Source organism: Pongo abelii, chromosome 5 (assembly GCF_028885655.2).
Source record: "Pongo abelii isolate AG06213 chromosome 5, NHGRI_mPonAbe1-v2.0_pri, whole genome shotgun sequence".
Taxonomy (NCBI): Eukaryota; Metazoa; Chordata; class Mammalia; order Primates; family Hominidae; genus Pongo; species Pongo abelii.
In genome coordinates this window covers 57,719,494-57,731,662 of record NC_071990.2, presented here as the reverse complement: position 1 = coordinate 57,731,662, position 12,169 = coordinate 57,719,494, and the positions used below count along the sequence as shown (strand labels likewise).

The 12,169-nt window shown below is 36.5% G+C and overlaps 1 protein-coding gene across 7 annotated transcripts in view; it reads right to left on the bottom strand.

The window, feature by feature from the left end:
- ZNF451 (zinc finger protein 451) overlaps positions 1-12,169 on the bottom strand; it is a 79,711-nt gene that overhangs the window by 12,064 nt on the left and 55,478 nt on the right. For all 7 annotated transcript variants that reach the window (XM_054556769.2, XM_063724626.1, NM_001132134.1 and 4 more), the window contains 4 exon segments: positions 9,188-10,791; positions 7,042-7,185; positions 5,561-5,691; positions 3,866-4,052 (listed from right to left, as the gene is read on the bottom strand). In XM_054556769.2, coding sequence (XP_054412744.1) covers positions 3,866-4,052; positions 5,561-5,691; positions 7,042-7,185; positions 9,188-10,791 — 2,066 coding nt within the window.

The following is a 12,169-nucleotide window of genomic DNA, read 5'->3' as shown; positions in this document are numbered from 1 at the left end:
CTTTCAACATTTAAGTGACAAGTTATATCTGCATCTCTGAAACATGAGGCTTGAGTTAGAATAAAGAAGTATTTGGGAATAAAATATAAATGGTCTAAGAAAGTCTACCTGGCTTCTCTGATTGGGATTACCAGAAAGGATCCATGTATCTTAAGTGTTAAGAAAGTGAGGATGAGTACAATATAAAATAGAAATGATGAAGGATAAGAAGACCAAGGTGGGGGCAGAAATTAAAGTTAACAGACTTTTTAAATGTCTCTACAAGAATTTATACATATATCATAGCTGTAATTAAAATGTTCACATTGAAATCCTGATGCTTACAAGGAGAGAAAAGAACTTTTACCCTAACTAACCAAGTCAGAGACCTAAAAATGTACCAGTAATAAAGCTACTTAACCTTTCCCCTCCCCACCACGCAAAAACAATGCCTTAGGAACAAATGACTGGACACCGATATACAGAACCAGCAACTCCAAATATCTGTATTTTTACTGAAATAAGTACCTCTGGAAAGATTTTCAATTAACAGAGAAATTAGCAAAGACTAATTTATCCTAGTATGATACCATACGATCATTGATTCTGACAACAATATTCAAAAGATCCTTCCTATTTATACAGCAATCTTTAGTCTAATAAAAACCACTTTTTAGTCCTGCTGATGGTAAATTTCTGAAAACTTATAAAGAATAAGAGACTCAAACTTGTATCACTTCTCTATGCTCTGGTGAAAAATTCAAAAATCTGAAAAATCACTAGCCTAGCTGTATAATAACAAACATGAGAGAACTTATCACTGTATGTTACTTATAGCAGGAGTCCCCAACCCCAGGGCCATGGACAAGTACCAGCCTGTGGCCTGTTAGGAACTGGGCCGCACAGCAGGAGGTGAACAGCAGGTGAGGCAGCATTACCACCTGAGCTCCTCCTCCTGTCAGATCAGCAGCGGCATTAGATTCTCATAGGAGCACAAACCCTATTATGAACTGCACGTGCAAGGGATCTAGGTTGTACGCTCCTTATGAGAATCTAATGCCCCACCTCCTGCCCCCAATCCATGGAAAAATTGTCTTCCATGAAACCAGTCCCTGGTGCCAAAATGGTTGGGGACTGTTGACTTATAGTATAAACTTAGGTTACATCCCAAAGGACAATTTTGTTTGTTGATTGGCAACTAGAAGCGTTGAGACCACAGATCCCTTGAAATTGTATGCAATGTAGTACATACATGTTTATTTTGGGGGACGGAGGGTATAGAAAGTTTTCATCAGATTCTCAAAAAGGTCCAGTGACCCCTTCACCCCAAACACCACATTGCCTTAAGAAACTGACTGGCTGTCAAATCTGAAAACAAGAAGGAACACCATGTTTAGCTATGTGCAAGGAGTTATCTGGCATTCTTTAGTAACAAAAATTATATTATTAATGGACACTGAGAGATTTATTGAGTCCCATTATACATTAAATACCATTCCTTAATAGAAACTATTACTCAACTATTCACAAAGCTATTTGTTAGGAAAGGAAATGGAATAAAAAGTTATCCAAGAAAATGATTTTTCTTTGATTCCTTATAAAGTTCACTACAGGAAATTTGATGGTTTTAAGTCTTCCATGAAGAAAAAATTTGGTCTTAAATCAGATAACTAAGCCTGAACATACTATGATTCAGTGTAACATTAAAAATGTAGTGGCTAGGAATCACATTTTCTTTTTATGGTAGTAATAATAAAAAATAGCTATTATTTGTTAAATAGCTAAAGTGCTTTATATACCGTGCTAGACACTTTACATACCTCACTAACTATTACAACCATATAAATACAAAAAAATGAGGCTCCAAAAAAGTTAAGTAACATGCCTGAAATCGCACTGCTAGGAAACAGCAAAGTTAGCATTTGAACCAAAGCCCATATCCTTCTTCATGCAGTGCACAATCTCTATATGTCACAAAAATTAAGAATAAAGTACACATGTGCCTCCAAAGAGTAGTTAGTTCAAATGAGTACTGAGTATGGGTGATTAAAGAAAAAAAAAAAAAAAGAATACCTAGAACATAAGAGTCATTTGGAAGGGCATAATCAGCAGATATTAATAACCTGTATCTTACCTCCAACCGTAATATACCCATGCAAGTCTACTCACATTCACCTCTCATTCCAAACAGAATATGGTTTTGCCTCTGCAAAACCATAACAGGTTTCACATTTGGAGTTATAAAAGAAATGTTCTTTTATAACTTATAAAAGAACATAAGAAATGTTCTTATGCCAAAAGCAGAGGCATAAGAGAAGGAAAGGGAGGTTGGTCCTGTGCGGCAAAGGTAAAACTTTATCTTATAGGATATTAAGTAGATGTTGAGGACTGGGAAGGCGATGGCAAAAGAGTAGAAGAGGTGTTTTTTGTTTTTGAGACGAAGTTTTGCTCTTATTGCCCAGGCTGGAGCGCAATGGTGCAATCTCAGCTCACTGCAACCTCCGCCTCCTGGGTTCAAGCGATTCTCCTGCCTCAGCCTCCCGAGTAGCTGGGATTACAGGCAACCACCACCATGCCCAGCTAATTTTTGTATATTTAGTAGAGATGGGGTTTCACCATGTTGACCAGGCTGGTCTTGAACTTCTGACCTCAGGTGAGCCACCCGCCTCAGCCTCCCAAAGGTGCTGGGATTACAGGTGTGAGCTACCGCACCCAGCCCGTTTTTTTTGTTTGTTTTTGTTTTTTTGTTTTTGTTTTTTTAAGAAAAAAGAAAGCCACAGATAGAAAAACAAGTGAAAACAAAAATTACAGAATAGGAAGATAATACTCAGAACTAAGGCATGAGATAAAGACACAGGAGTTCATTTTCTTTTATAATCTTCCATCATTACTCCACTTTAAAGAGTATAAAGAGCACAGATTACTGATTCCTAACTTTGCAGAAGTCAATTGATCCACTGTAATCAGTGATTAGAGCAAAATTCTCCAGAATGAGTTTTCAATCAAAATGTGCTTCCAAATACATTGAAAGAAAAAAAAAATCTAGGAGGCAAGCAGACTTGAAAACTTTAAAGGCACACAATAAAAATGCCAAAAAGCCACTATTTTTCATTAAGGTAATTCATTAATATCTTCAAACCTTATTCATGAATTTAAATTATTAGGATATTTAAACAGTAATGATTCTATCCATATTTCTTTACTTCAGAGATTATGAAAAAGGGGGGTATAGCTCAGTGGTAGAGCATTTGACTGCAGAAATTATGAAAAACGAAAAACAAAACTTCTGAATCCTTAGAATTACATCTTTTCTTATATACTAGAAAGTGAAATTGGGTATCAGCACTCCTTTCATTGAACAATCTCACAAAGGTACAGAAGAAAGTGCAAGTCCCAGCAATAAGATAGGATGTACCCACTTCTCTAAGGACCTAAAAGCCTATCAGCGTTTTATTTTGTCACTGTCAACCTCTTAAATGATCGCCTTTTTTACTGCTCTCTGGTTTTCACCTCTAAGCACACTGCTTTCTAAAAAACTGAAGGTCAACTTGGAATTTCAGAAACAAAGTGAAGATCTGAATTCTGAGCTTTTAAAACTGTAGTAACATACTATAACGCATGAATATATATTTTATATACATCAATATAGATTTTATCTACTAGATCAAAAAAAGCTCCAGAAAATTACTATGAATTCATCCTCCTTCTAAAACAGTAAAGAATGAAAGTGAGATTTTTGTTAAAAAGATAAGTAAGATAGAAGTAAGAGAACATGATGGTTTAGTAAGCAGGCAACAGTTCACTAGCGGACAGCAGTTTATTGGTTTCTCTCAGCAGTGAAGTCTCCTCCTCTTGGGTGGTTTGCACTGTGACTGCAGCTGCGTACCTTTGGTGGTATCAGATATGCTATTTAACAAGGCACACATCATATCTCCCTCTAAGTGGTGAGGGTTTAGTATATGAGCTGGCCTCTGAGTCTTCTTAAATTGATTCTCTAGCTCCAGAAAACCTTGATCTCCTGAGAGGATGGTGAAAGGAATTTGCTTGGGTAGTTGTTCATCTAGACGGCCAGCCTAAGTTAGAACAAATGGCACAGGTTGATAAAAAATCAGCATGAGTTTCAAAACAAGTTACATCTATTTCAGAATGAACACACACCTAGGAAGGTATATTAAGCTTGTTCCCTAGTCCCTACCAAAGTATGACATAAAGATCTCCTTCAGCTGGGTGCAGTGGCTCACGCCTGTAATTCCAACACTTTGGGAGGCTGAGGCAGGTGGATCGCTTGAGGTCAGGAGTTCGAGACCAGCCTGGCCAACATGGCGAAACGCGGTCTCTATTAAAAAATGCAAAAATTAGCTGGGTGTGGTAGCATGCGCTTGTAATCCCAACTACTCAGGATTCTTCAGGCTGAGGCTGGAGAATCACTTGAACTTGGGAGGCAGAAGTTGCAGCCGAGATCGCGCCACTGCACTCCAGCCTGGGCGACAGAGTGAGACTCCGTCTCAAAAAGAAAAAAAAAAAGAGAGAGAAAGAAAGAACTTGTTCATAAATGAAATACCCCACATTTAATCAAATATAAGATGCCATTAAATTATATAAGCTATTTTATGTGCCATGAAAAGAAAAAGCCAAAATGGAAGTCCAACAGACCTCACATAAGGTTGGAATGCCAAAGGGCTATACGCTCAATATAAGGGTAAATAAGAAATAAATCTGCCATAGAGAAAACGTAAGCAAGGCAATTTGCATGATTCAATCTTGGCACTAGATAGAGGGAAAAAGAAATCTTTTGTTGTTTAAACCATAAGCTGTAGTCAACAAGTTTGCAGAGTAAATTCACATTATCAGTGTGACATGTAAGTCCTCAAGCAGAAAATTTAAAGTGGGTCTCAGTTTGGCAGTTTCTCTAGGTACCCAGCAGAGACAGAAGCAAATGCAAATTCTATCTAGGCCAACAGTGATTGTTAAGGTACCTCTTAATTTTAGAGATATTAAAATATGAAAGTGTCTTAATATATATCAAATACAGTATCATCAGCAGGGTGCAGTGGCTCACACCTGTAATCCCAGCACTTTGGGAGGCCTAGGCGGGCAGATCACTTGAGGCCAGGAGTTCGAGACCAGCCTGGCTAACATGGAGAAACCCCGTCTCTACTAAAAATACAAGTATTGGCTGGGCATGGTGGTATGCTCCTGTAGTCCCAGCTACTTGGGAGGCTGAGGCACGAGAACCGTTTCAGCCCAGGGGGCTGAGGTTGCAGTGAGCCGAGACTGCACCACTGCACTCCAGCCTGGGTGACAGAGCGAGACTGTCTCAAAAACAAAACCAAAAAACAGTATCAGCTCTTGACCATTTATCCCACAAATAGTTGAGGGTCTACTATGGATAGCTGAAGGTTTGCTAGAAGTTGAGGATAAAGCAATAAAAATATGCTATGGGGTCCTGCCTTCATAATAGTCATAGGTAGAACCTGAAGTACTGAAGAATGATCTATAACTCTCATTACAATTCAAGTGGGAAAAAAAATGCAAGTGGGTCTGAGATTCACATTAGATTTTGAATAAAACAATGACTCACATGCATACATATGGCAAAATCAGCAGCATCTTTTCTTTTACTACAGCGAGGATGAAGGAAGAAGCATCCAATCCTGTTCAGGTAATTATAAATCTTACAGTTGAGCGGAGGCTTCCAATTGGTGTTTCCTCCTATTAATTTTAGAAAAGGCAAAAATGATAATCAAACAGGAGAGAAAGGCCACAAATTTTATCAAGAAAAAACACATACTAGAAAAAAACTTTTCTAGAGGCAAAGTACTAGATCAGAATGTGGAAGAACTCCATCTTAGCATAAGCATCAACATCTTGTTGCTTTACAGTCTCGAGAAAGTGGACCAACTTCCCTGAATCTGTCAACTCATCTTAAAACTCCCATGGATATTAAGCAAAATCAAAAGTAATGTGTGTAAAAATTATTTGAATGGCATTATTCTGTAAGTGTAAGCATGAGTGGTTTTTACAGATGTCACCACCATTCAATGCAGAAATGATGGGCAATACCAAAGCTCAACTTACTAAAGCAATTATTCTGGCTAACTTATTCAGGTCAGTATGTTTCTATCTTTAATCCCAATCTTTCTCTTTACATGCTATTTCCTATCAAACACAAACAATAGCAGATGCTCTGTAAACCAAATAAATCTCTCCCCCAGGTTTGGTCAACAATTTGTAAAGAGCTTTAGATGGAGCTGAACACTTAAGAACAGCAAGGATGAACCAAAGAGGCAGTTATGGCATGTTGAAAATAACATTAGTCCTATAGCTGAGAGGCCAAATAATTCTGCTATTTATTAGTTTTAAAACTTTGAGGGAAAAAAACAAAAACAAAAACAAAACATCTTCTTCTTTGTATTTTAAAAGGGATAAAACCATAATAATCAGTAACCATGTTAGTACAAAGCCATAGCACCTGACACATTTTAGGTGTTGAATAAAGCCTTTTTCAATCTGTATCAAAAGATCATAAACTTTTTTTTTTTTTTTTTTAGACGGAGTCTCGCTCTGTTGCCCAGGCTGGAGTGCAGTGGCGCGATCTCAGCTCACTGCAAGCTTCGCCTCCTGGGTTCACACCATTCTCCTGCCTCAGCCTCCCAAGGAGCTGGGACTACAGGCGCCCGCCACCACACCCAGCTAATTTTTTGTTTTTTTTTTTTTTTCTTTTTAGTAGAGACGGGGTTTCACCATGTTAGCCAGGATGGTCTCGATCTTCTGACCTCGTGATCCATCCGCCTCAGCCTTCCAAAGTGCTGGGATTACAGACGTGAGCCACCGCGCCCGGCCAAAAGATCCATAAACTTTGAGTCACCAGATAGAGCTAACATTTACCACAGAGGCATGTAAAGAAAACGATTCTAGCAGAGTAACTATAATACAAAAGAACAATATTCCAATTATGTTCCTATGTTCTATCTAGGAAGGTTTAAGAGGAGCCTTTTAAACTGAACTATATTCTAAGAGGTGGGAAAAACGGTTTTCTTTTGTTTTTCTTATTAACCGTACCTTGAAAGCCCCAAATAAATGTTCCTTGGTTTAGATGCCCTGGTAGATGACCAAAAAAGTTTGACCAGTTATCAAAATCTACAAAGACTATATGAGTCATGGTTCGCAGGTAATCCAAATCTGGAAGCTCAACAATTTCTTCCTCTGGGAAGAGAGAAATATCAACATGAGTTCAGTAAGAATTTGCTAAAATCATTCTGATTTCAAGTCCAAAAAATATTAGAAGGCTAATATGCAAAAATACTAACCTTGAATGTTACTCATTTCTATCTAACCTTTTTGTGAAATCCAAATCTGTACATGACACCATTTACACTTAAATCAGATAAAAATAATCTGAACATTTCACAAATTTTGATTATATATCCTTCTTGCAAATATTTTCTTCCATCAACTCCAAAGGTTGTTAAAAAGTCATTTATACAAGGAATTTTTTAAAAACATCAATGTACTAGAAGAACTAGAAAACCAAGTTTTAAGGTTAAATAAGCAAAAACTAATACACCCATATAAAATTCCAAGGTTACCTATTAAGAACATTTTCACCACCAGAATTTGGTTCTTTTCCCAGTCTGGACTGATTTATTAGTAGCCCTCTAGTTCTATGATTAAACACCCTAGAGAGCAGAAATAAGATAACCTGGCATCCTGCTGCCATAAAGCAGTGCTAGAAATAGGTGCCAGTGGTACAGTGACACCTCCCCCTATAAACACATCTTCTTGGTTCTCTCAGATTCTTCTTTCATCTTCCCCCATGCCCCAACTCTCATTCTCCCTCCCCTTTATCTTGTTTCATACTTTTCCACTTTGACAAGGCCTTAAAGTTTCCTGTGGTAACAATGCAAACTTTAAAATGTTATATTATTTAAAAAATGAATAGTTTCTATTCTAATAGTTCCTTCAAATATACTACTGCCATTCCCTTCCATTTCCAAGCCACCTTACGTCTTTTCTCTAACTTCTCAGTAATTCTAGATTTAGATATTGCATTTGCTATCAAACATAGACTAACACAAATTCCAAAAAAAAAGTAAACAGAAGCACAAAAGAAAGGCCTAAGAGAACATAAAATGGTGTAACCAGTGTTTCACTGTTTAGAGTTGACTAGGTAGCTCATGATTTAATTCTTTATCACTGAAAACATGCCATGACTAAAGGTGATGTTGAGATCTACATATGGTATAGAGCAAGACTGTAAAAATTCAATAGTTCATAAAAATACATTACTGGCCAAAATTTTCACATATTCTCACTGTACCCAAATATGCTACATTGTATAACTCACCAAGAATTAGTATTTATTTAAAAGAATATAGACTTAAGTCAGGTGTGGTGGCTCACACCTGTAATCCCAACACTTGGGGAGGCTAAAATGGGAGGATTGCTTGAGGCCAGGAGTTCGAAACCAGCCTGGGCAACATAGTAAAATCCCATCTCAAAAAAATTTTAAAAATAAAAGAATATACACTTAAAATTATACTCTAAACAAAACAAATTATACTTCTAAACAAAATAAAAACATAACACCTGCCTAGACTTACTTAATCCTATCATATGGAAGAAAGAAAGTCTGGAGTAAGTACAAACAAGGAATTCATATTTCAATTTTCCCCCTGGTTTCCTGCTACCACTTTAACTCTACTTCTAATTGCTATTTTAATTGTATGTTAAAGCTTTTCTTCCAAGTTAATCATAACAAAAATATACAAATGCTGAAATGACCTTTAAAATGTCTCCCACTAAAGAATATGGCCAAATAGAAACAAAAAGAATTCATGTGATTTATCTTTTTAGTTAACCCAAATATTACAAGAAAAATCTAAACAATATTAATACTAGGATAACTTTGAAATCTAACTTTCAGAAAATCTATCAACTTCCTTCATCTTCAAAATCTCCACACCTTTTGTAAAATAAAATATCTAAAATATGTATTATTTAAAGCCAACATATACTCTGTCCCCGTAAGTTTAGAAAGTGGATAAATGTAGTAGTAGGAATACAAACCCCTAAAATGTATATACCGTAGTAATTAACATATCATCAAGAAGTTACCCTGTTTCTTGCTTCAAAATTGAATCGAGGTGGGTACATTGTAAGTTTCAATATTAGTATATGAAATTTGCACAGAGCTATAAAGCCATACCTATATTCTGATAGCTTAGGTCATTCTCAACTCCTTTCTCCATGTCTAAATTTTTTGAATAGTTTATTGCCTGTTTCAGTTTTCTCTCTGTATGTGAGGCACTGGCAGTAAACTTGTACAGGTTTGATTTTTCACATCCAAAATGAGCCACACTGAGTTTCTGTAAGAAGCAATGTTTTCTATGGAAATGCTGCTGTGCACTCTCAGGATCATGAAATGCTTTGGTGCAGGTGCCACACTTGATTACATACTGCTGCTCCTCCTCATCACTCTTTTCTTTGTGCACTTGATGGATATGAGTGTTCATGTCGGTTAAATTCTGTGCTGTTGCTGAACATAAACTGCAGCGAAACCATAGTTTTCCTTTATCCAGCATGATTTGGAGACATCTGCTATAATCTTCTTTTCTGTTGACTTTACAGATGTAACTCTCACGGCAACCACAAGTTAACTGGTTACTGGTCTCTATTACTGGAAAATCATCTTCAGTTTTAATTGAAGTTTCAGTTTTTTCTGACACAAATACATAATCTATGCTGTGGTGCTCCTCATAATGACTCAAAAATGCTTCTTCCACATTAAAGATAAGATCACAAAGCCCACAGAAGTATTTAATCTTTATCTCATTGTCATGCTCATCTTGGCAATGTCGGTACAATGTTTCTATCTTATGAAAAGGCTTTCTGCAGTGAGCACAGCTGTATCTATGAAATTTGTGGCTTGCCAAAGACATGCAGTGCTGTTTTACATATTCCTGGGAATCAAACATATCTTCACAAATCCGGCATTGCCATTTACCCCTTGGAGAACTATTTGCCGGGGAATGATCAATAATAGTAATAGCTGATGAAGGCTTGTTAGCAGTCAAATTACCCAATGTTGTAGAGGATGATGGCAAAGTTTCCCCTTCTACCTCATCCATCTCATAAAAATATCTGTGTCCATTATGAAATTCAGTCACATGTGCCATGATAGTATCTTTCCTTGTTAACTCCTTTTTGCATGTCCGACACCAGAAAAGAAAGTTATTTAAATGTGCCCCTCCGTGAATCCGGCTCATGTGTAAACGAATGACCCCTGAATCATCACATACCTTTCCACAGACCACACACTTATAACCCATTGTGTTTGCTGAGAAAACATGCTTTTCTACTGCATCTTCACTTGGGAATCGCTGATTGCATTCACAGAACCAAGTTTTAACTACTGATTTTTCTTTCTGGACACAAGCAACACCTTCAAGGCTTTTATCTTTTAAATTCATCTTCTTTTTTGGAATGGCAATGCACTCCAGTGAGCTAGATTCTTTCATAGACATGGTTCTTTTAAGTGATGAAAATTTTGATTGATCCAACAATAAATGCAAGTCAGAAGAAGGATCCTTGTTCCCTTCGCTGCTGTGGCAATAGAGTAAGACTGATTCTTCCACTGAGTTAATCACTCGGACTTTGTGTCCTGAATTCTGCTTATGATTTTGGGTGCTGGTTTCATCCACAAAGACTTGATTGCAATCTGGACAATAACCTCTTAATATGAATTTCTCTGCAACCTGGGTAATGCTCTTCTCAGCTACAGCTACAGGTCCAGCATTTCGACAACGAACTCTAAATTAGATAAAAAGAAATAGAAACTCTTTCAGAAGTATTTTCTAAATATACCATTGCTGCATTTTATTGCAGGAATTATAAAATAACCAATGTATAAATAAGCACTAAAAGATACTTTTCAATAAAGATGCAAATGACATAATGATGTTCTATCATCTCAAAATACTTGAGCATTATCTGCACTTTATCTATTTCTAGTTAAAATACAAAAGGCTAAAACTAGATTCAAAATTTTTTAAATTCAGGCAAATTTTAGAAAACTAACATCTGTATGAAAAGCACTGACAGAGGACCTTATTGAACAGGCAAATTATTAGACTCTCCATGGTAATTAAACTATATGAAAGAACACTATGGTTAAGATTCTAGACAACCCAGTTCCTATTCTTTAATAACTGATTAATGTTGATACTATAAGGCTATGGTAACCAAAACAACATGTACTGGTATAAAAATAGACACACAGATCAATGGAACAGAATAGAGAACCCAGCAATAATGCCACATACCTACAAACTACTGATCTTTGATGAAATTGACAAAAATATACACTGGGGAAAGGACACCCTATTTAATAAATGCTGCTGATAAAACTGGACAGCCATATGCAGAAGAATAAAACTGAACCCATATCTTTCATCATATACAAACAATAACTCAAGATGGATTAAAGGCTAAGACCTGAAACTATAAAAATTCTAGAAGAAAACCTAGGAAAACCCCTTCCGGACAATGGCCTAGGCAAAAAATTTATGACTAAGTCCTCAAAAGCAAATGCAACAAAGCCCTAAAATAGACAAATGGGACTTAAAAGCTTAAGCATAGCAAAAGAAATAATCAAGAGAATAAACAGACAACTTACAGAATGGGAGAAAATATCTGCAAACTATGCATCTGACAAAGGACTAATATTCAGAATCTACTAGGAACTTAACAAGAAAAAAAACCCACAAATAATCCCATTAAGAAGTGGGCAAAGGACATGAACAGACATTTTTCAAAAGAAGACATACAACTGGCCCATAAATACTCAACATTACTAATCATCAGAGAACTTCAAATTAAAACAATGCGATACCATCTTACACCAGTCAAAATGGCTGTTATTAAAAAATCAAAAAACAACTGATGTTGGCAAGGATACAGAGAAAAGGGAACACTTATACACTGTTGATGGGAATGTAAATTAGTACAACCTCTATGGAAAACAATATGGAGATTTCTTAAAAAACTAAAAATAGAACTCCCTTTGATCCAGCAGTCCCACTACTGGTATCTACCTTAAGAAAAAGCAAGCATTATATCAAAAAGACACCTACACTTGTACATTTACCGCAGCACTATTGACAATAGCAATAATGAATGGAAATGGATT